General features: G+C 38.9%; 1 protein-coding gene across 3 annotated transcripts; it reads right to left on the bottom strand.

Annotated features, from left to right (window-relative positions):
* Positions 1–581: 581 nt before the first annotated feature.
* On the bottom strand, positions 582–23,745 carry LCA5 (lebercilin LCA5). 3 transcript variants are annotated; one of them, XM_063152869.1, is made up of 12 exons: positions 23,697–23,715; positions 23,331–23,399; positions 23,126–23,229; positions 22,467–22,527; positions 18,583–18,964; positions 15,564–16,093; positions 13,915–14,052; positions 12,578–12,674; positions 11,308–11,453; positions 9,292–9,430; positions 2,794–7,480; positions 582–798 (listed from the first exon to the last, which is right to left on the bottom strand). In XM_063152869.1, the coding sequence occupies exons 5-11, from the start codon at positions 18,779–18,781 to the stop codon at positions 6,687–6,689; spliced, it is 2,043 nt and encodes a 680-aa protein (XP_063008939.1). In that variant the 5' UTR covers positions 18,782–18,964; positions 22,467–22,527; positions 23,126–23,229; positions 23,331–23,399; positions 23,697–23,715; the 3' UTR covers positions 582–798; positions 2,794–6,686. The 3 variants fall into 3 exon arrangements, with proteins under 3 accessions (XP_063008939.1, XP_063008940.1, XP_063008941.1); XM_063152870.1 differs by lacking the exon at positions 22,467–22,527; XM_063152871.1 differs by lacking the exons at positions 22,467–22,527; positions 23,126–23,229 and having other exon boundaries at positions 23,697–23,745.
* Positions 23,746–25,023: the final 1,278 nt, after the last annotated feature.

Here is a 25,023-nt window from a genome sequence, read left to right as displayed (position 1 = left end):
TCTGGCTGATTGCACCATCATTTGGCCAAATCAGAAGAGCTATTGATCTCCAATGTACTGATGTGCAGACCTTATACATGGGGATACATTATTCCAGGACAAGAGTCTGCTCCCCCAGGAAGATTAATCTTGTGTTGAATTCAAGAGGCGCTGCAATGCTTCGCTGCTAAGAAAGTCAGGACAATTATTCCCAGGTTTAGTGATTGCCACTCATTAAAATCAGGATTTACTTGATTACATTTTGGAGAAACTCTAGACCCTGAGTGTAATTTATAACTGATGAGAAGATAAAAATATTAATATTGCTTAAAATTAAGTATTTCCAGTGAGTCTTCTAAATTTTGATCATGCTCGATCTTTAACCATGCTTTTTTCTCCACTGGATTGCAGGTGTAGTAGGAGGATGCTGTGATTTAGCAGATAAGGTGAAGCCACATCCTTTGCTCACAAATGTTACAGGTGCCAGCATTTGTGATCTAGTCACGAGAAACAAACAAAATATCAGAGAGACATGATTTTCAGAAGACATTAGAATAATCTTGGGCATGTTTCCATCTTAGATTTATGCTTTTCTGCAAAAAAAAAAAAAAAAAAAAAAAAAAATTGAACACAACTCATTCCAGAACTGCACTATACTTGAGACTTGGATAGAGGATGCCCATACACAAAGAAAATTGAGGACAGTGCCTTATAATGCATGACAATGTGGAAATTCCTAGTCTGACTTCCACCACTGGCCACTGTGACTCGGAGAAGGCCTCTCATCTCCTCAGGGTTTTCACATGGGTGGCATGAGACCTGTAAGTTTAAAGAGAATGTTGAGTCAAAATGTCTCTGAAACGCAGGTGCTGCTGTTGTTACTGTACATGATGGGTTATGAGACAAAGAAAACCGTGTACCAGTCAAACCAATGCTTACTTGTTAAACAAAGATCATTCCCCAAGGCTCAGGGGCTTGGTTCACACAGGCAGTTTAAGATATTTCAACGGAGAATTCAAAGCCAGAGTTAGCTTTACAGCAAGAGGAAGGTCAGGTATGGGACCTATTCAGTGCGTGCCCTTTGCCAATCTGAACACGATTTTTTCATGCTGAGTACTAGCAATTAAGTGATCTCCAGTGAATAACAGCACCTGTGTTACCCATCCTTGCTACCATGAGAATTATTAAGCAGCAAACTGTGAAGCTCACAGCTCGTTAGAAGCTCTGCACAGCACAGCAGCACACAGTCCCAGTCCCATGACTCCCAATATATCACAACAGTGGAGACAAGAAGACAGCAAAAACGAAAAATGACTGGGAAGGCTGGGATGTGGGAGCAGCAGGAGGTTTGGCAGAAGGGCTGTCAGAGGCACTCAGATTAGCAGGTCATCAAGATCCTAGCACAGCAATGTGCAGCTTTTTTGGCTGCTTGGAACAGCAGGGGTGATCTATACCCAGACTAAAACAGACATGCCATTGAGGGAGGATGTTGGGAAGAACAGCCTGCAGCACTTGGCAGTTTTGAGAAGGCAAGAAAGGACAGTGAGGAAATCCTAATGACTTGCAGAGGTGGGATAAGATGGGCAGCTCCTAAAGGACACAAATGGCACTTCCAAAGCCAGCCACTCTCCCCAGTTAAGGTTGAGGAGAACTTCTGGGTAGTATCCATGTCTTGGTACCTGCTCGCTGGGCAGTGCTCCAGCACCTGCCTCTTAGTGCTTATGTGTGGGCAACTCAGCTCCAAAACAAGGTCACATCTCTTTCCAGTGTCTTTCCTACCCTCTTGCAACACTACTTCCACCCACAGGTGAGAGGGAACACAGCACAACACAGCTCCTAGGGAGCTTGAGAGTGGGGAAAGAAACCATGGGATAGGAGATAAAGGGAACATAGGGAGAACATCCCCTGTCATGCCTTTTCTTCATCCTTCAGGGGATGAAAAGCAGAAGTCAGTTCAGACAGAAAGAAGGAATGATGGTCCATCAGAGGAAAGACATGGTGGAAGCAGCAAAAGGAGTTTATGGAAGTCTGAGGGAAAATGCAGAAAGAGAGCTGTGGGACAAAAGAGGATTCACAGAAATGATGGCAAGATGTTCTAATGTTTGAACAATATGTTTCAGGAAACAGGAAAATGGAGGTAAAAAGAAGGCATTGGAAAGGTAAGCATGTAGGAAGCAGCTACTAGAGAGAGACCTGAGTTTGGGTTTGCATCCTGAATACAATACTCCCATATTCAGGAACAGCTGGGCATACAGGAGGTATTCTAAGACAACTTTGTGCAAGTGTAACAAAGTAGCTTTGTGCAAGGCATTTCCACTGGAAGGGAGCATTAATACCAGAGGAATGTGGAAAGGATGACAGAATCATAGAATCATAGAATAGTTTTGGCTGGGACAGTGGCAGGTCACCTGGTCTAACCCCCTGCTCAGAGTGGGGGAAGAAAATAATACATAGGAGACTAAAATTCCCTTGCATCTTCACACATATAAAGTGAAGCTTTAGCTGTCATGCCAAAGATGCATATCCAAAGTCAAACCTTCCCTTGGTTCTCTAGGCTGATGTTCCCCTCTGGAAGCAATGCTCATTTTACAGATTACTGGAATTGCTACTATAACTGCTTTGGATTCTTTGCAGTGAAGCAGAGAGGGTTTTATTGCATATCAAAAGGAGGAAATGGACACACATGAAAATTTACCTGTAGCTTGCTCTAAACACACGTGCACATCTAATGCACAGTTGATGCTAGCACAAAACAAAGATAGGAAAAATATTTCTCATGCAAACTGGGTTGGTGGTTAATCAAGTGAATCGTACCTTTTAGAGAGGTATCCTAGCAACTCCCCAGCAGCCACGAGTCCCGGCTGACAGCACACACTGATGCAATTGTTCTCCTCCTGCAGACATCAAAACTTTGCAGCTAATCAAAGAGATAATTCGAAACAGGAGACCACATTAAATTTGATCCAACAAAAGGGAATTTTATAAATGAGCAATGTCACCCGGGGCATCTCTTATGCTTAAAGTTGTCATTTTGGAACAAGAGTAGGTCAGGCTCAGCGGAGCCATGCGATGCTGGGAACAAAACCTCCCTTGCTGGAACCATGACTCTCCTGAAGGCACTCGTGTCTGCCACACTGGTTTGTGCTGGTCTCTGCTTCAGAGCACTATGCAGAATTTATTACTATTCTCTTGAATAGCAAAGGCTCACCCAAAGCACTTTGCAGACCACAAGTATCAGTGAAAGCCCTGCTGATGCTCCTGTAGCCACCAGCCCCAAAATCGAATCGGTACTCCTAACATGCCAGATTAGATATTCTGTCCCACCTCCTGACAGTGCAAATAGGCTCAGGCTTGGCTGGATAGAACCTTCTGTCTCAGGACCAGCAATGAACTTGAGGCCACCAAGTAGCCTAAGCTCATCCTCTCTAAGTGTCCTTGGTTGCAATAGAAGAAGCAAACTGACAAACAGAGGATCCCATAAGGTTATAGAAAATCACTTTCCCCCAAACTCCCACTTTTTAGCTAGCCCAAATATTCCACAGATCTGGGAAAAATATTAAAGGTGTTTAAACATTTCCCACTTTCCTTTTCTTACCTCAGCTGAGAGGCTTCAGTTCAAAGTTGTGAAGGGTCTCCCAAGTTCTCCTCCAGTGGTTTACATTTCTTCTGGATTACAGAACATCTATTATACCCCCCGACACACTCACCAGTTCATTTCCTCTTTCAAAGAGAAAAATATTCCTTCCTAAATCTTCCTGTTTTCTCTGTCAGGTGAGCCCTGACACCTGACCACCCTCATCAGATGCTCTTCAGATACTTTTGTTTGATGACCACTCTCCTGGGAATCAGAGCTGCAAGACCATTTTTTCCAGGACAGTAATAATGAACCTGAATATTGCACTAAAACTGTTAATCAAAATTGAATGATCCTTCCCTGTTGGAATGGAGGAATTTCTTCCATCACCTCTGATGGTTCAGAAGGAAAGCAAGAACAGATGTAATAGCCATATGGTCTAAACATCAAACAGAACCTACAACTGGACAAAAAAATCATACACAAATTGTCATCAAAACTTTTGTGACCTACTTTTTACTGCAAAAGCTGGAATTTTTTTTTTGCAGTCAATCAAATGCTGTTAAGACACTGCCACCACTAAAAAGCACTAAAACATGCAGACTGTCCAGCTACAGCAGCTGAGACCAGGGGTCCAAAGGACTACAGGGGATCAATGTGCCCATTTGTAAGGTGTACAGAGCCTTTCAAGACCTTGCAAAAGTTTCTTCTAGTGAGCAGAAAACTGTTACTCCACAGAAGAAATGCTGCTTACAGATGTTACAAGGACACAAACATTTCCTCCCGCAATCAGAAGATTATCTGTGCTTTCACACATTGTATCTGTAATGGTACTTTTGCCAGTAACTCTAAAACTAGAAAATGCAGCAAGAGAAAAGAATAAACTGTAGAGATAGACAGACATGAGAGGAAAAGAGAAATTATATCTGTGACACTGTTTCCAGCAGATCAACTTATTTTCACCTTCCTAATGCAAATACATCTTTTATTTTTGGTGTGAGTCACCACAGTATTTGCTTTAGGAAGAGGCTGGTAACAGGATGTGAATATTTGTGAGGTTAAAAAGGGGCTGATAATAAAAAACAGCTTAGAAACTATACATTTGTAATTGAAACAGCAGGGCACATCAGTTCAGCACACCAGTTCAGTTCAATAGCTGGAATTTGTCAGTTGTTAATGAGCTGACTTCCAAAGAAACAAAACCAATAGTCCCCTCCTTAATACCTGCAGCAGATACATGATTGTTTTATGCCTTATAATCCTCAACCACAGGAAATAAACAATCCACCTGAATGTCATCTTCAGGAGCAAAGCACCTGCTTCCAAAGAGACAACACCACCCACAGGTAGGACAAGACAAGTAAGTACCCAGTCACAAACACCCACAGTGTTTACCCACAGCCCTCTCCTACCTCTTACACCACAGTATTTACCCCAAAAAGTCATTGCAGGAAAGCAACACACAGTTAAATTCACTGTTGTTGGTTAAAATATTTCTGATATTCTGACCATCTGCAGGCATAACGAGCCAGGTAAGTTCTGTAGTACCACAATGAATGCAATTGGGATTGTAAGCAAGCAGATGAACATGAGCTGCTATTCACTACTGGGCACCTGGTGAGAACTGTCCCACACCCTGGATCTGGAACTAATTTTCTTTCTGAAAGGGAGGAGCAAAGAGAGTTACTGCATGATGAAGACACCAGCCTTTCTCTTCAGAAGAGCCACTGTGTTCAGAAAAATCTTGACTCAATGCATCTTTAAATCGTAAGAATTCTCTGTATTTTAGTGTGTTTTGAATCAGGCTCAGAGGGAGCATATCAGACGGTGTTTGAAAATCTCTTCTTCTAGTAAGGAATGACCTTCAGCTTAAGGAATGACCTTCAGCTTATTTCCTAGAATACTGCTAAATTCTTCATTGCCTATCTTTTTCATTTGTGTACACAGCACAACCAGTAAATAATATGATGAGTGAAGTTGCAACCAACTCCCCCTGATGCCTCAAGTTTTAGCTTTTATATTTTTCAGATTCTGTACTGCTTTAGTGTGTAGTTCTGAGCTTCATGTAAGGGGATAGTAAGCTCTCTTCACAGGGTAGGGAGACAAAACAATTCCTTCTCTAGCTGGGGACCATGGACAAACAATCCACATTTCAGGCCCAAGAGCAATGTGGACTGAAGAGAGAAATACAAGCAGGATGGGACTTCATAATCTGAAGGTGTAACTGGACAATTAACTCCAATATGCAAATGGACCAGAACTTATAAAAGAGTGATACCTCATGATTGGACATCCATTTTGTGACCATTTTGGGTTCATCTTGGGTGTAGCCCTGGTTGGGCTCTTGTGCTGCCCAAGGTGTGTCCATTGAGGCCTTCTAATAAATACCTACTTTATTCTTTAACTCTGTTTAGTCTCTGTTCTAGGTCAGCCTTCACAAGGCAACATCCCCAATACCAATAATATGATACAAGAAGTCAGAACTTTGTGTTAAAGATGATCTACACACAAGAAATTCACTCAACTCATTTAATAAAACAATTTTGTTTAAAAATTACTTAGTAATGATTGGAATTTTACATAGAAAATTCAGAAATTACAAAAGATGGCATTGTATAACAAATATAATCTGAATATATGAGAAGAGTTACACATTTGGTAGTAAGGTCCACAAAAACCTATGCAAAAGTAGAGAGCAACTGTTCCTGAGTTAATTGTGCTTCTTTTGACATTCTGAGATAACATGGCAGCAGCATAAGATACTCTTTCTAAGAGAATTAGTGCTAAGAATGTCTCTTCGACTCATTTCATGACTGATATTACACATGCCTTCTCCTGGCACAGTTAAGAGCACTGGGCATTCTTAAAATGCCCAATAAAGAAAGTATCTGAGGCCTAAAAGAAATACTCCAAATGAAAAGCAGCGTACTGTGAGTGACCTACAGGTAAAAATACAGGTAAAAAAACCCCAAGCATCTCTCCTCTGCATCTCTCCTCTATACACATACCCATCTATGTAAATTATTCCTTCATAAGGCTTTACAATAAATCTGAAATATTTCAAATCTATACCTAATAAATATTACAAGAAAATAGTTTTTCAGTATTTACATATGAAACATATAAAACACGATCACTGTAAGACTACTTCTTCAACTTCATCTTCTAAAGAACCAAGGGTACTAATTCCTGGCTTGTTTGTAGTGTACTGCAGACGGGGTCTGTTTAGGCTTCTTCCTTCACCAAACAGCCCATTGTCTTCTTTGACTTTACTGTTTTTATCAACAAAAGGCTTATTACTAGAGCCCCAATCTATGTCCAAAGGTGGTGTATTGTTATTTTTAGAAAGAAGAACAGTACTGCTTCCAAAGAGTTGTTCCATTAAATTGGACTTCTTTTCTTTCTTACTGTCAAAATCTGCATTTTCCTTAACATTTTCTTCTAATTTGTCACTTTTCTCAGTGAGCCAACTTGGTCTCCCTGATCCCTTCCCAAAGGAAGGTACATAACTACCAAATGCTAACTCACCACTTAAATCTACAGTCCTTACGCTTCGCTGCTTCTGCCCTTGTGCCCTTGTGCCATCATCCTGGCTGTCCTTTACAGGAAATCCATTAGTAACTTTCCCAGGAATCTCAAAGAATGGATTAGTTTTCTCTTTTTTCTCTAGGGAATCAGATTTTCTTGCTGTATTTATGAGTGGTGCTTGGGAAGTTGGTTTTGTGTTTGTTGTATTTTGAATTTCTCTATCAATTTCTTGCATTTTAGCAAGCAGGAACTCTCTTTTTCGCCGCTCTTCCAGTGTTTCAGTGCTTTCTCTTTCTACTTCAGGTTTGTGAATTTCTGTCTCCATCTTTATTTTCTCTTCTTTATCCAATAAAAAGTTGCTTTCTTTTTTAATTTTGTCATATTCTTTCCTTTGCCACTCTGCAAAAATTTTTTGAACAATATTTAAAACGTTTTAATTTTAAAATACCCTTATAAGATTTTGAAAATAATGCAAGCAAAGAAAGCCATTAAGTTTTTAACATGCTCTTCTATGTACAATGACATTTTTCTGCTATAAGAATAAATTCTTCAAAAATGGCAACTAAATCCACTCCTGGTTCTCTGATAAGATATAAAAATTTACTGTCATCTTCCAAAGGACATTACCCATGCTTTAGAATTTTCAAAGCAATTTGATTTCTGCCAATTGCCTTCCCATTTCCTGAGTTTGAATGAAAATGGATACAACATTACTGATTTTAATAGTTCTGACTTGCACAATACTTTATTTTTATTTTTCACCACTGTTGACATTAGGACAGTCCTGGGATATATGTGTGGGTTCTTTTTTCTTCATAAAGGGAATAATTTCTGTGAAGCAATCAGGCCTGAAAGTCATAGGAGTCATCACCTGTTTCAAGCAGTGAATGATTTAAAATACCCTGCACCAGCTGCATACAGAAAAAACCTTTACATGAGTGTTCTGTGCTTCACTGCCTGGACTCAGTGACTGTGCACAGCTATGAAGGGACACCAAAGGAACACAACAGCATCTTATGGACAGAACCTGGTAATGCTTATGTGTAGAAGAGGGAGGAAGCTTCTCAAATACTTCTCTCTTCAAAATATTTTCCCCTCAAAGATAACAGATGTATATTTGGCCAAAACTTGAATATGAGGGACTACTTGGTCCCTCCAACACAGTGGCATTCTCCTTTGAACACTTTACTCAAATTTCTGACTTAGGCTTTCACAAAGTTCCCTGTTATCAACTGTACTTCGGCTCAGGCTTTCAGAAAAAATTGCTGTAGTTCAGTTAATATATTTAACATAGATTTTTTTTTTCAGCAGCAGATCATTATGCACGTTAAGTCAAGAGCCATGTTTCTGTCTGTAAGGTGGGGGCAATACCAGCTGATTCCATATGATGGGTAAGGTGGTAAATCATCTTATTCAGAGACATAAAATCAGATTCTTAGCTTATGTAAGTCATGATAGAAGATTTTTCAAAGTTTTTACTTCTGAACACAGCTATAGATTTTTAGAATTCCTGTCATATAGAATAAGCACTACTGTTCATTAGCTGCAATCACTGAAAGAGTTCTTTAACATGACAGGGTGCAGTCCATCTAAAATACCTGAGATTGACTTGTGCATTTAAGTGGTTAAGATGCTGTGAAAACTCAATGAATAAAAAAGCAATACTAATATATAACTATAGAAACTGACATTTCTCAAATAGCCACACCAAATGATCCAGATAACCAGACCTGAAAAGATAAACTAAAATTTCAAATTATATAAGGCAATAGAAGGTACTGAAAAAAAGGGCTATATTAAGGAAAACATATTTGTTCTACTATAATAGCACAATAGTAAAAATAGTAACTCAAATCTCAATAGTAAAAATCTACTTTCTATCTCAATAACATTTAGCAAGTCAGAGATAACATCAGCATTTACCTTCTATGTCATTCTTGTTTTGTAAAGCACAATCTCTCAGACTCCAATACTTTTTTGTGGACAGCATTTTTTGCTGCTGCCTACTTAATCACAGCTGAGTACAGGGAATGGATTATTCTATATCCTGTATTTCTTTTTGATTCTTCTTTGCATAATATAACTGAAAATAATTTTCCACTGTAGTGATCTCTGCAAAATCATTTTGCTATTTTCACCAGAAACCAGCAGCCTCACTTAATCAGTATTCTATGGTGCATTTTTCAGCCTTCAGCTGCCCATTTCCTTACCATCAGGAAGTTTTGGAACCCTCTCCTCCAAGGACTGTATTTCCTGAAAATGTTTCAGTTTCTCTTCCCTCTCCCTGTCTTGTTCTTGTCTTAAGAGTTCTGTTTGTTCTTTCCATGCTTTGTCTTGAGTTTCTTTTTCCTGAAATAAATTAATAGAAAACTGAAGCTGATGGGGAAAAGCAGTTAATAAAATGAACAACTTAACTAAATCATAAGAATTTCTATGTCATTTTGAAATCACATTCTTACTGCTAAACATAAAATGATTAAGTCACCTTAAACCAAACCAGCTTTGATGACTCAGGGGTTTGGTTCCAAAATATTATCACCTCTAGAATACTTTTATACACCTGAAACAAAATGAATAAACAATCAACTCTATTTTGTATTCCACCTTTCAGGGAAGTTGTAGCTCCAATACCATAAGGCAAAATTATCACTCTCAGGGTGGTTCTCCTTAGAAACCAGGCATTGTCTTCTTCAGGCAGTTTAATAGAAGGCCACATTTCACCATCATATTCTCTTAATAAGCAAGCAATTAGTTGCCCTCTACTTGTACAATCTGACCTTTTTTTTCAAATGAGTCAGTTGTAGATTCAGACAATTTCCTTTTGGTACTTAAATTTATGGAGTATTAAGTAACAAACAATCAAAGAGGAAGGTTTAATCTCAGATGACAATTTTAGCTAGTGACTACACATGCATATGTAAAAGGCAAGAACCTGCAGAAATGATATTAACAACAGCAGTTGTTAATCTGCTGTTAAAACAAAATCACTAACACAGAAAAGTAATGGCAATGAAGTGAAGAGAAAGTCTGCATAGTCCAACACATGGGAGTTAACTTTGTATATTGTGCTTATTTTAGAACAAAAACTTCTAGATTAAAAATACCTTTCTAAGAGAAGTAGTTACTCCTTAATGAACAAACAAAAGAGGACAGTTACCCAAAAAATCTTCAAGTATTTTTCCTTCATGTACAAGGTTATCATTGTTATATTAAAAAATATAAACTACATAAGGAGATGGTGGCCAGGTATTTGAAATGCTTGACTTTAAAAACTGATGAAAGCCTAGACTACCCAAATCTAATTTACATTATTGAAAGCAATAGACATATAGAAAACACACAGCTGGACTCCATGAGCTGCACTTGTACCAGCTGTGTGGTTCTGTAACTCACTCACCCAGGGATATACTGGAAGAATACATTAAACTGCATCCACAGTTACAGAAAGGGTTTGGGAAGGGAGAACATACAAATAAACTGCCATGAAAAAGCTTCAGCCCTAACAGGAAGCCAGCCAAGACCATCCTGAGACTTTTATTTCTGGAAAAAGGTCCTAACCTCATGTAATCAGAATTTGTAAAATTTGTACCAGAATCTGATTTGTCAGATATGTCATTCTGATTTGTAATACCTTACAAATCTCTGATTTTAGCCTGAGGTTAGCAATACACAAAATTGTTAGCCATACTTCTAATTGGTACTATTTTGTACTAAAAAGGGAAATGGAAAAACAAAAAAACCCCCAAGCATATTGACAGAGCTGGAAAGCCAGAAGGAATACCAGCACTGCGACAATAAGAGGAAGTGTTAGATTTATGCATTGTGAAATAATTCTGGAAAGTAAAAGAAACCACAATTAAGACCAAATAGAAAACAGAGCGAAGGCAGCCATCGCTGTTTAACAGATTCCTTAAATAAGCATTAGAAACAAAGAAAAAGGGTGAAAATGAAAATGAAGTTGTAAAAACTTCAAAGAAGTAATAGTGGCAGGAAAAAAAATAAATTGAGCTAATGGCTTTTAGTAAGACAAAGAATATGACAAACTCTCTAAAAAAATAGAGTATATTTCTAGAAAGGTAGATCTTGTCTTAAAGAACAGAATGTTTTTGAAGTTGTATTTTCTATATATTTACACATGTATATTACACATTTTCTAAAATATAAGCTCTGCATTTTACAATCTGATAGGTGATTTGGACTGGGTCTCAAATTTTTATGGAACTCACTATTTTAGGAAGAATTCCCTCTTTCTTGTTTGCTGCGTCAGCACAGGCAAGTTCTGATTCTGGAAGAAGTTCTGCTGGTGAGAAGCATCCACTGGTCTGTATACTTTTTGTGAGCTGTAGTCCCTTTTTTATATTTTGGTTGTTGGCTGTAGAAAATACAAACTAATTAAATGGTGTTTTCACTAGAATATATCTCACTATATACCTGTCTCTCATTTTTCATGATTTGCAGCAAACAAAAGACTGTACTGAAGTCATTGGAAATGGAAAGTATTGATGAGTTTCACACAGTTGTTTTCAGCATCTGTAAAACCTAATAATAAAAAAGTATGTATGCAAAAATTCTACTGAAAAAAAAATAATTTAAACCCCACCTTAATGCTACTTATAGGGTCATTACAGTGCACTGAATATTAGTTAAAAAGCCCCACAAAATATCTCACTCATCTTACTGCTTGTCACAGAATCAAACTCATAACATTAAAATTCACTGACTTGAATCTTTGAAACACATATACTTAGCTCTACAGAATGACATTTAAAAAAATCTGAACCTAAAATGGAATAATGGTAGAGCATCTATAATAAAACAAGCTGCAGACAAACTGTTTGAAATACTGGCATGAAATATTTAAAACAGTCCCATAAATTTCTGCTTCTTCTGTCTGACAAGTAGATTCTACTGATCCAGTGAAAACAGCCTAAGCACACACAGAGATACACATATTTATGTGGGTAGGACAAGGTTTGAGACTGTCTTGTCACACCAGATGAAATCACTGTGCCCATACTTTTAGAAGATTATGTTCTGGGACACATATACTCTGAGGAAAAAATAAGTGCAGCTCATCTGACAGACAATACATTTGAATTAGTAAAAAATAAATACAACAGATCATGAAAATATTCTTAGCAGTGAAGATATGTATTTTTAAAGCCTCTCTAATTTATTGTCAAGTAAATATCTATCATCTACTTGAGATTTTGCTACCAATGTTCTCCTCCTCCTTTACTGAGGAAGTTCTGGTATGAAAGGAGATAAAACTGCTGTTTGGTGGAGTTCAGTGTTTTGGCTCTGCTGTGTTACAGAACAGACAAAAACCCAATGCTCTGTAACCAGTGCTGTGTTGAAAGAAGTGCCAAAAGGTAAATGTGCTTGAACAAGCAGCATCAGGGTTGAGCACTGAGTGGCATGAAAGCTATAACCCAGCTGAAACATTTCAAAGTGATGCTAATAATTTTTCTGCTTTTACTGCTTTATACAAGTTACCTCTTTTTCTTTGTACAATATCCATGTCTTTTCTAGGTGATGATTTCAACATACGATTGGCATATATATTTTTTGCTTCAAGTTCTCTTTCTTTTTCCTGTGAATGGAAGAGGTAGGTATAAGAACAAGTCACTAGTATTTCATTTACCAGCCACTAGAAAAGCTGTAAATGAAATTAAAAATAGATATGGTAAATAGAAACAGATAGACAATTGTTCCATCCACGGTTTCTGTTTTAAGAATAACAATTACATTCCTAACTCTGTTTATGCTGTGAGAAAACAGACAACTTTCTCTCCCACAAAAACTCCTTAGCAAAATATTATGAAGGAAAAAACCCTATCTCTGCAGTGAAAATAAAACTGAATGCCAGTGCTTCCATAAACATGAACAAGACTTACAGCATGTGTATAGACTGCACAACTGAATTTTAAGTGTTGTGAAGAGTTAAACATTTCAAAGCAAGCAATGACACTTGTCACACGGCACATGAGTCTCAGTTAGCAGAGGCCCATTGCATCATACAGGTAGAGATACTTTTAGCACAGTTACTGAATAAAGTATAGAAATGAACAGTGAGTTATCAGAATTCATCTGACAATGACAAGGTTTTCAAACTGTAAACTCTCCACTAACAAATCTTAAAACTCTTACTCTAAACATTTGAGAGATACTAACATTACTGCTACTTGCTGGATAGCTGGGAACGTGGTGAATCGGTTAATCTCCAACATATTGAGACCTGGAGTTTGAGGAAAATTCTCCCAGAAACAAAAGTACTTTAGCTTGAATTTTATTTATTTTTTTCTAAAGACGTACTAAATAGAATACAACAATATTTTAAGTACTTTTATTGAGAATTTGGACAACCATGATGATGGTGTGGGGTCTAAATAAACATTTGCACACATTTAGCAACACATGTGAATATCACAAATAAATTACATTAATCCTCATTCAAACCTACTTTAATGCAAGTATATTAGTAACAAAGCATTATTTACACCTGCAGATTTAATTTTAAATTCAAGCTTTCAAATCTATTTTTGCATAGATTTTGTGGTTTATTCTCAATGTTTGACCATGTATTTGATCTTGCTTTTCTTAACTAATGCTAACAATAATGATTAACACAGAAGCATTCCTGTTATAAACACTGTAGGGTCAGAGCACAGAACGTTTCAATTTAATGCAGAAAAAGAACTCACATGTTGTATATAATTAAATACATATCAGAGAGTGCAGCTACTGGTTAACTATTCAAACCTGATTACAGATACTTCTGAAGATAAAATCCCAGAACATAGTTAGCAACTTCAATTCTTTTCACATTTTACCTTCAGCTTCTGATTTAGATGATTAAGTTCCTCTTGGAGAACTCTGTTTTCTTCTTGAGCCTCGTGCAACTTTTTTTTCTTTGAATGTAACTCTCGTTGAAAACTGCTACTACTTAATTCAAGATTTCTTTCCAGATCCTTCAATTAAAACAAAATAATATTTTTTAATAACTGAAGTAATTTTCATAGTCAAATTACTTATATAAAATTAAGTAAACCAGTGTCTTGAGTTTAGATACGGGCTCAACCATTGCTAACACTGAAATAATTTAAACCCTTAATCCTAACTTTGAGGGGGCAAAGCACCTGCAGATGCTGCAGCTCATCCCTTTGAGCATTCAGAGGTGATTTGAGGACATAATGGAAACTCAGACTACTTTCTGCAAGGCTCTTGCCACAGTGGACCTCCAGATCTCTAAGACAAATCTCCTGCTGATGAATGAGAGAGAGAATCCTTCCCTGAGTGCAGCATTAGTAGGAAGAAAAACCAGAAGGATTTTTTAACCTTTCTACTAGAAACTAGCTTTGTGATTACAATTTCATGTACATGCCCTCATCTTGTAATAGCTGTTTTAAATAAAGCTGTGTTGATGAAAGTGGGAAAAAAATAGAAGAAAATCTCTTACTTTTTAAAGCAGGATTCATTTTAACATGATCCAGTACATAAATGCTGAAATACCTAATCATAAAAGTACACATGACAGATGGTGACACTACAGGATGAGGTGGTTTAACTAACTCAGCCATTTATATATTGGTACTGTGGGATTTATTTTATGAAAGCTTAGTTTCCAGCTCAATCCTTGGATTTCCAGATCTCTTATCTCTGTAATATAATTTAGGTTTAATTACTAATATAGACACCAAACCATCATCTCAATGACATAATTTAAGCTAAGAATAGTATAAAATTTATATACAATATATAAAATATATCTACTATCAATACAGTACAACTACCAACAGATTTAATAGTGTTAACACAATTTATGTAAGATGAGTTCATAAACATATTTACAGTGTAGACATACTTAGACATGTTTACAAAAATATAAACATTTTTTCTGGATGAAATTAAAATATATTGGACAAATTTCTTATAATAGATACCTGTAAAAAGGTCTAAAGATATTTCAGTATTTAAAAAAATCATGTAATTTTGTCCAGCTGAGCTCTTAGATGCGCAGAAAACTAGACAATCAAACACTGTATGAATGCTCTTCAAAAATTGAAAAAGAATTATTACATAATTTTTTATTTTAGAATTTTAGTGTAAAGTTCCCTAAATACTCAGAAAATTTTAAAAATTCTTTCCCTCAAAAAGGAGAAACTAGATTGCATAAAGTTGTATTACATCTGCACCTACATCTGAAATGTTATTGCTAGGTATAAAAACATTTAAAAGCACAAATCCACTGGATATATTCTGACAAAATATGCTTAATTTGTAAAGAGAAATTTGAATGTACAATTATCTCATAAGTTACTATATAATCACCTCAGAAATAATTTACTTGATTCTACTTATGGGTAAAACCAAAAAATACTGGTTTTCTATTTGCTCCACGGCTGTGTAAAATTACAAGTAACTGTGAAAAGAAATATCTGTACCAGAATTTCTTGCAAAAAAAAAAAAAAAGTCATCCCACCTTAATTCTTTTTTCCCTGTCCTCCAGCTTGCTCTCTGCTAAGGCTAGTTTCTTTGCCAGGTCATCTCTTTCAGCAAGGTGCTTATCTGCAGACAGTTTTTTCAGTTTCTGCAAGACAGTTTTTTTCCTGTACAGTTCATCTTCTGTATCTTTCAGCCGTCTCTCAGTTGCACGTTCCTTCTCCTGAGATTTTCGTAGGCGCTCCCTTAATATTCTAATCTCATTGTTGTGCTGAGCGAGGAGCTGAGAGATTTCGTTTTCTGTATCTTCAAACTTATTCAAGGCTTTCTCCTGCCTGTGCTGAAGCCTCTTCAGTGCCCTGTTTTCCTTCTGCAGCTCATCCAGTTTGATGTGGAGTTCAGTGAGTTCATTTCGGAGCTCATTGATTTTCAGCAGCCTAGCAGAAAGAACTCTTTTTGTAACAAGATCTATATCTTTTGCAGGAGAATCCCTGGTGAGGCTCTGAGAACGGAAACCCCACCGTGTCCCTCTTTTGCTTGGTGCATATTTGGAATCCAATTTCTTTGTGGCTGAGAGAGGAAAAATAAAAAGCATGTTTACTATTAGACAATGCAGTTTGTCTATTCAGACATCCTTGGAAGCAAGCTCTGCCTGAAACAATCATACAATATCTAGCAGAGACGGCAGCTTTCAAACTAGACAATAAAAGGCATATATATGAGAGTTATGCTCCTTTTGATAGCTGAAAAATGGAGATGTATGGCTGTGATCTACTGTAGGAGGTAGTATCTGCAGCCATTAATATAGGACCCTTGTAAAGTAATAATCTGCAAATTGTATCAGAAATAAAAGTCATATTTTGTTAATATTTGATATTGTTTATTAAAATGGTTTAGAAATACTGTACTGTAAATGCATACAAAATAATCACGTGCTTTTAAAATGGCAACAATTAGCTGAGCATTAACCAGTTATGTATTATGCCAGATGTAATTCTCCCAGACAAGTGCAGTAGTATTTTCAAATCCAGCTGCCATGCTTACAGACAAAACAGCAGATTTCAAAGGCTCAATGCAAAAAGCTTCTGAAGCAAAATGATAAATCCCATGAAAATTCAGTTTTCCCTGAGTAATTTATTCTAGTATCACAAGTTATTTTCCACACAGTATTCTCATTTGATTACTTGTATGCACTGCTTGCATTCCTATTTATTGCTATTATTATTATTGTCATCCCCATACATAAAAGCTGAACATTTTGTTTCTATCTTATGTGCCTCTCATGCCAAGCTCAAAGAATGAATCATATAATCCACTAAAAATATCTCTTAAAACGACTGAATTAATAGAGTTAATTAATGGAGTGCATAATTCCTTAAGGTACATCAGTGTTTGAAAGAAGCAATTACAAACCCAGCAGCAGTTTGTAATTCTGGCTTGAAAGCTGGGATACAGCACTAGTCCAGTTACATGTACAGGGACAGTGTGTGTGACAGCAAATTCCTCCTACCTTTGCCACTCACCATGTTTCTATTCTACTGAGAATACTTGTCAGCAAAAATAATGGCTTAAAAATACCTTCTTATAATTTCTTCTAGACATTTTGCAAAAATATTCATTTTCTGCTGGGTGCTCATTTTTTTCCACAGCTTGGGCAAACAAAAGAAGGTGTGTTTTTTCCTTTACAAAGAACACTTATGTCACATTCAAGTGTAAAAAGATTACCTAATACATGCACTGCAGGAATGATGCCACTCCTATCACCAACTAAGGGAGTTCCCATTAACCCTAGACCTGCAGTCCCTGTAAGAATTTCTCCTTATTTAGGGCACACATAAAATTCCACTACCAATACTTTACTTTTGATCATACAGTTACATTGGGGAATAGTGTATTTCAAGACAATGTAATATGACATTCACAGTACCTTCATGTAATAATTACATTCAATTCTGGCTATGTAAACAAAGAACTGGTCACACATTTGCCCCCTCCAAATTAAATAGCATGGTGGAACTGCTGCTTTTGGTTCCCAGACAGACAAGCCATGACTACCATGGAGGAGATGCCACTTCTGAACACAGAGATGCTCAGCAAAACACCAGTTGCACCAGGATACCCACATTGTTAAGGATCTGTAGAGATACATTCCCTGAGCAAATTAAATACTTAAGGTCAGACCTTTTGGCACAGCCTAGATCATAACACAGACCAAATGATTCACACACTATCAAGCATTTATCAATGAGCAAAAACATCTGTCCAAGAAAGGTAGGACATGCTATGACTTCACTGAAAAATGTATACAATTATTTAGAGGAAGCTGTCAAAGTGTGGCAGAAAGCCTTCACAGCCCTACTTCAGCCCAGGGCCTGCATAACCATGCTACTCCTCTTTACAGGGATGTTCACCTCCCAACAAACAATCAAAAAAGCAGCCTATGTCTGTGAGGGAGCTCAAACTGGAGTTGTGTCATCTCAAATTGGAAATATTTTACCCTCAGAGAAGCAGCAGGAAAAACTTTCTTTTGAATCTCCATCTGAACCTAATTTTCATCAAAAATGTTTTCTTTTCTCTTTTTTTTGCCACATTAGCAGTCTTTTCTTTATTTAAAGTCCCAGTATTATCCTGTAAAGCTGAGTCAACTAGACTTCCACAAGACAGGTATCTGTAGGTTATTTGGTCAGGGAAATTTTAACAATTGTCTCCTTTCTACAGACTGCACAGCAAGGACATGCCTTGGGTTTTTGGCCTTGAGCTTTTTGTCAGTGACAAAAAGAAAACACCAGCATGATTCAACAGAAGGCTAGTATAAAAGCCATATTCACTTGCTTAGAAAATTATGAAGAATTTTGAAAATCACCAAAATTTCTCCTTATGCAGGAGAGAGTTAATTTCAATTTTCAATGGAGCGGCTACTGTCTAACTGCCATCTGTAGTATAATTCACATGAACTGTATTTGTAGATGCTCGTAATGCTAGTTTCTCTATTTTGAGTTTTCAAAGATAATTAACTCTTTGGAGCAGTTACAAAGCAGCAATTTCTGCTACCTACCTACCTTGGTAGTGCAACAGGCTGTTTGAAGTCTGTGTTTTGTGATGCCTTTTTTCTTGGTTTGTAGATGGAGAGCTTAGTGCTGGTGACTGGCTGGATGAACGAGATGCATTCCCTTCATCTGAATAATAGGAGTCACTATTTTTATCCTCGTCTGATTTCCTCTCCTGCTCAGAATCTGGGCTCCTTACTCTTTCTCCCATTTTTCAGGTTTAACAGCTTTCCAGGATTTTCTCAAAGACTGCTCATTTTGGCACAAAGGATCTTTTAGGTGTCACAATGGCAGCAGTTGGATTATTTCCTCTGGTTTATCATCTCCATCTCCAGGCACGAGATCTCTGCAGTTCAGTTCAGCAAGCAGTAGCTATCATTCAGAATGCATTTTTCTGTAACAATTTAGAGAGAGGAAAAAAAAATCAGTGAGGATGGTTTTGGTTTTAAGAAAAAAAGGTAAAAAAGCTGTAAAATTATTCATGACTCCTATAACCTTATGACATACACTGTGCTACCTATTGTTTATATTAGTAATTTTATTTATATTAATGATTTATATTAAATGTTACAGGCATGACTCTAGGAATGCTACTAGCATTACATTCAATAGTCTGAGGTATTTCAATCCCAAAAGAGAAATCAGAATATTAACACAGCTAAATCCAGAATAAGAAACTACTCCCAAGTTAGAGAAGGGAAAAGAAGAATTTGGAAAACAAAACAGAACACAAGTGAAAGTTTGTTGATATTCAGGAAACTAATTTAGATATGTTTTAAAACTTTTTAACCAAATGAATTAGCAACTTATTTGTGTGACTTGAATTGAGATATTTGTAAAATTTGAGTAAATCTTCCATTTCTCCATTTCTCACATTCCAACAATGTTAAATAATGGGCTTGAATATCAATTGCCCCATTTGTCTGGAAAATGTCCAGTCCCTAACCCCAAATGAGACTGTACTATCTATGCCAATCTTCACCCTGCAAAGTACTCCCATACCCTACAGCATCTGGTGCTTCATGCCTTCAAGGATTGGCCAGAGCACACACACTTGTATTTATATATCTACATCTATATTTATACCTTTTTTGTATCTGATAAGAGAGACCACAACACCAGTACATGATAAACATTACATCTGAAGCAGGTATAAATAAGAAGGGCTACTCCTGCAGCCCAATGCAAACTGAAACATCCCCTGTTTCAAGGTGAAATCAGCCCATTTTGTATTTGGAGACACTTCTTGAAGTGTAAGGGAGCAAATATATTCAAAATTTTCTTCACCTTCAAAGAAGGTCAAAAGAATTTTCTCAACAGTTCAGGAAGTGTTTTACTGAGTACACTCAGCTCCCCTTGTCTTTTGGCTCTCTCACCACTCCTGGCAGCTTTCAAGCTTAATTTCACCATCTCTTTCTTTTCAATCCAACTCTGAGATATCATGCCTCTAGTGGGTGAATAAATAGGGTCTGCATCAGAGCCCATCAGTTCCACCTGTTGAATGACATAACCTCCTAGCTGATTTCTAAATGGCAAAGCAAATTACACGCCAAAAAATTGAGCTGCTTTCAGTCAAAACTGTTCTATGCTGCAGGACATTCAACATACCTGTAAATGAGCTGTAAATTTTTCACTATATTTTTATTTCCCCAATAAAACAAACTTGGCCTTCTTCTCAGCCTTCATTGCCTATACATGCATTATTGCAGAGCCAAGCAGAACAGAAATGTCAGCTGCCAAGACAGTTTTCATTACAAATTCAAGCTTTCTGGCTCAGTTCAGTGTTAGCACAACTCTGCCTCTAGTGACTGGAATCCATTTGGCCTCATAATCTATACAGAAGGAATCAGAGGAATAAATATCCCATCAGGTTTCTAAACTAGGAAGATGGTTGGAAATGAATACTGAATTACCTGGAAAATGGTGGTTTTTGTTACTTAGGAAGTAACTTTCCAAAATAATGTTTTTTAAACACCTAAATATTTTCAAAGTGATCCAAAAAAATTAGATGCCAAAAACTTTTGTCAAAAGAATCCGAGAAAAACTAAAATTTCACTGCAAGCCTAGACAGTTAAATAAGCTATGCTTGAGACCACCTGTCCTAGAGATTGCTAAACACATGCTGGAAGGTATCATTATTGTGAACATTCAAACAATCAGGAATGATTGTTCTTTTTCCTTACAAGATAGTGGAGTTATTACAATTTCAAAAGGATATACCTAATCATAAGTATAACTAAGATCATGTAAGTATATTAGAATATATCAGGGTGCTTCCCTACTCCCAAACACTTCCTTGCCTAACTCCTGGCCCCACAAACAGCTGTGCAAAATGGATTTTATTTTGCTCCTGGAAGAGCAAAACAAGCCTAAACAGGCAGCATTTTAGGCACAATCTGTTCTCTAGAGGATGCACAGGCAAGACTGCATCAGGTGTGGCTCCACAGGACAGAATTTCAGGGAATGCAAAAAAATAGAAACGAATATATTTATATTAAAGTACTAAAATAATATGAGATATAAAAACAGTACTCTGGAGGCACAGACTTCATATTCTTACATTTAAGGAAAGCATAAATGCCTACAGTTCATGTCTAATTATATATATAAAACAAGAACACTCACTTCCATGTACCAAATTAAAGCTGATCAGTTTTTTTATAGCCTCACAAGAGTTCACTGAAGAGGCAATAATCTTCTTGAAGAATGCTTTTCATAACTCAGTATATTTAAAACAAACAAATTCTAAGAACTAGAGGATTAGAATTATCCACCACTCCTGTACTGGATATTCCCCACTCCTGAGAATATTTTGCTAAGTATCATTTTGACATACAGGGATAGAAATGAACAGGAATTTTCTATGCATTATGGAAGTACTTGAAAAGTAATGGAATGAAAACAAATTGAAAAAGGTAAAACAAAGAAAGCCCCCTTGAGGAATACCCAAAAACATCTCTTGGATCTTCAAATGGTTTTCAGTTCCATAAACTGGTAATATTATAGTATTTTCCATACAAAACAAAAAAACCTTAATCTGTCAAGTGTTGCCAAATTAATTTTCCTACAGTTTATAACACAATTTGATTAACAAAAGAATGCACAGTTTATCTTTAGAACAAAAGAATAACTAGGATATTTGAGTTTCACTTCAGTGAGCCTAAGGACTGTTTAATTAAGAAATGTTTTGGTTCCCTGACTTTCCAATTGTTACAAACTAGTTTGAGTTGATTACAAAGTGAGTTTAACTCGTGTGAATAAGATCACAAAGATATCTATTTTCCACTGTAGGTTTAATAAGTTGTGACGAGTGAAACATTATGGATTAGCAGTGGGTCCACTAAACTCCACCGCCACCACCAAAATCCCAGTCCTGTCCTCTCAAAAGCTCAGGTCATGCTTTTAGAAGCCTAAGGAATTGAGATCACATCAATACAGAGTGGCTGAAAGAAATCTGGGACTTGCATGAACTTCAGAAAGAGTTTTGCTTCCAAGATTTCATACTCCTTCACTTCTGCTACTTCTGTCTGTTGCTATTATTTACATATTTTGTATCAAAACCACATTCATCATTACAAAAAACAATCAAGTACCAGGTCACTGCAAAGGACACGTCAGACAAAACAGAGAACACAAAACAATTGCAACAGCGACAGGAGATTCCCTATTACTCCTAAGTAAATCACAAAACCAGAAACTGAACCGTGGGATTACAGGTATTATGCAATAGACAGCAAGGGAAATTACTTAGCAATTCTTCCCATGCAGTCCATCTAAAGCTTAGTCCTGTAGTGCAAGAATCATAACACTTTGAGTGTCCTTTTCCCCCTCGCAGCCCAGGGAAGCTCAGTGCCTTTGCTGGTCACCGAACGGCACTTCCCCGTACAAACACTGACCTCTAACGGCCCGCTCCGTTCTTCCACCTGCGCTGGCACAGGGACACTGCAAGAAAGCCAGCTGCACACAAGTACAAAAGCATCAATCCAAGTCACTGAAGTGCTGAACTTAAGAATAATTTCAAAAGAAATTCGTCTCCCTCCTCTCTCTGCATCTGTCTTTTTCATATCCAAACACTTTAGGTTTTACAGAAGAAAGCCAAGCAAAATTATTTACTTTTATGACATCAAACATACTGAGTGATGAGCCTTAGTGAGGACTAAGTAAAACTTCATTAGGTACTGCAGTGGCTGCCTTAACTGTATGCAGTTTTTCTAGGTTTACTAGCTTTTGACAAAATCACAGAATCAATTAGGCTGGAAAAGACCTCTGAGATCATCAAGTCCAACCTATGACTGGACATCAGCATGTCAACTAATTCAGGGCACAAAGTGCCATGTCCAGTCTTTCCTTAACAATTTTAGGGATGATGACTTCACCACCCTGAGCAGCCCATTCCTATGTTTAATCACCCTTTCCTTGAAGAAATTGCTCCTAATGTCCAACATAAATCTCCCCTGGCACAGCTTAAGACTGTTACCTTGTCTTGCATTTTGGTGAATTATGATTTTATGATTTTAAAAGCCTATGTTACATTTGCCTGACTCTGCCACAGTACCTCACAACGCTACTTCTGTCGGATCTCAAAATAAGGAAGCTGCTGTAAGTCCCAGGTCAGAAATGAAGAAATGGCACTTCAAACAGAGCACACGCAGGCCAGTCCTACAAGCGGGAGCAGAGATTATGTTTCTAAACCAGACTGCATCACGCCGGCCCGTGCCGTCGCTCACACTCCCCCCCACAGCCCCTGCGTGCGGACTTACCCAGCTCAGCCCAGGCACCCCCGGACAGCCTCCGCTTCCCGCAGCTTCCCTTCGCCCAGCCGAGACGCTCTTGAAGAACACATCGAATGTTATTTTCAAGCAGCACTACGCGATGGCACATTCGAGACATTTCGATGTCTCACCGAAACCGACATACACTAAACGACTTCGGAGGAAAGGAACTGAACACCAGCGGCCCGAGACCTTTCGGAGGCCAACCCCAGGCCTAGGCCCGGGCCCGTTCCCAGCCCCGACAGCCCCCAGGAAAACACGGCCCAGCGGCGGTCCTGTTCCCTCCCAGTGACTCTCCCTTCGCCCCGTGATGTCCGCGATGAGCCCACCGCCCCCGGCCCGTCCCGGCGGTACCTGCCCGGCCCCTCGGCCCGCCCGGAGGACGCGCCGGCGGTTGCCGCGTTACGCTTAAAGGGGCCGCGCGGCGGCCATTGACAGCGGCTGCCCGGCAACCGGCGGCGGGGCGGGGGCGGGCTCTCCTCGTCAGCCATTGGCTATCCGCCCTGCCAGCTTGGCGATAGCCGCTCTTTCCATTGGCGGAAGGCGGAGCCCTGGCTGCTGATTGGTTGGGAAGCTGCTAAAGAGGCGGGAATATGGAGGGGCTGAACCCTGCGGCCCTGCCTCTCTTCGCTGCTGTGCCCCGGCGGCGCCTGCAGGGGGCGCTGCGGGCCGGGGCCGGGGCCCGGTGAGCTCCGCCGAGCAGCGGTCCGAGGGGAGACAGGGCCGCCTTCCCGGGGCTGTGCTCCGAGAGCGGCGGGCCCCGAAACCGCGCCCTGGCCTGCCCTCACCATCTTGGTTCTGTTGGGCGCCCCTGTGACATCGAAGGAGAGCAGCCCATGGAAAAGCACGGGGGTGCTGGTTGATAGCCGGGTAAAGATGAGCCAGAGTGTGCCCAGGTGGCCCAGAGGCACCTGCCCTGTATCAGCAATAGTGTGGCCAGCCGGACCAGGGCAGTGATTGTGAGCACTCGGCACTGGTGAGGCCACACCTTGGTGCTGTGTCCAGTTCTCGGTCCCTCACTACAAGAAGGACATCGAACTGCTGGAGTAGTCCAGAGAAGGGCAGTGAAGCTGGTGAAGGGTTTCGAGCACAGCTGAGGGAGCTGAAGGTGTTTAGCCTGGAAAGCAGGGGTCTCAGGGGAGGCTTTTTGGCTCTCTACAACTCCCTGGAAGGAGGTTGTAGCCAGGTGGGCATCAGCCTTTCCTTCCAGGCAGGTAATGAATGAACAAGAGGACATAGCTTCCTTCAAGCTGCTCCGGGGGAGGTTTAGGTTGGACATTAGGAGGCATTTCTTCACAGAAAGGGAGATTGGACATTGGAATGGGCTGCCCAGGGAAGTGGTAGCGTCACCATCCCTGGGGTGTTTAAGGACAGACTGGATGTGGCACTTAGTGCCATGGTTTAATTAACATGGTGTTGTTCAGTCATAGGTTGGACTTGATGATCTCAGAAGTCTTTCCCAACCTAATTGTTTCTGTGATTTTGTTCAGAGAGCTGCCCAGCAGCACAGGGGTAGAAAAGCAGCCCACCACAGTGCTGAGACCCAGTGTGTCCCCTCTAGGCAGTGGGACCAAGGAAGCCTTTGGGGAGCCTTGGGCACGTTCTGGCATTGCCCATTTGAACACAAGGCTTTGGGTCAGGGTGGCACCTGGGGATAATGACAGATCAGGCATGAGAGCAA

Source organism: Melospiza melodia, chromosome 3, assembly GCF_035770615.1.
Source record: "Melospiza melodia melodia isolate bMelMel2 chromosome 3, bMelMel2.pri, whole genome shotgun sequence".
In the NCBI taxonomy this organism is placed as follows: Eukaryota; Metazoa; Chordata; class Aves; order Passeriformes; family Passerellidae; genus Melospiza; species Melospiza melodia.
This window is presented reverse-complemented; position numbering and strand designations above follow the sequence as displayed.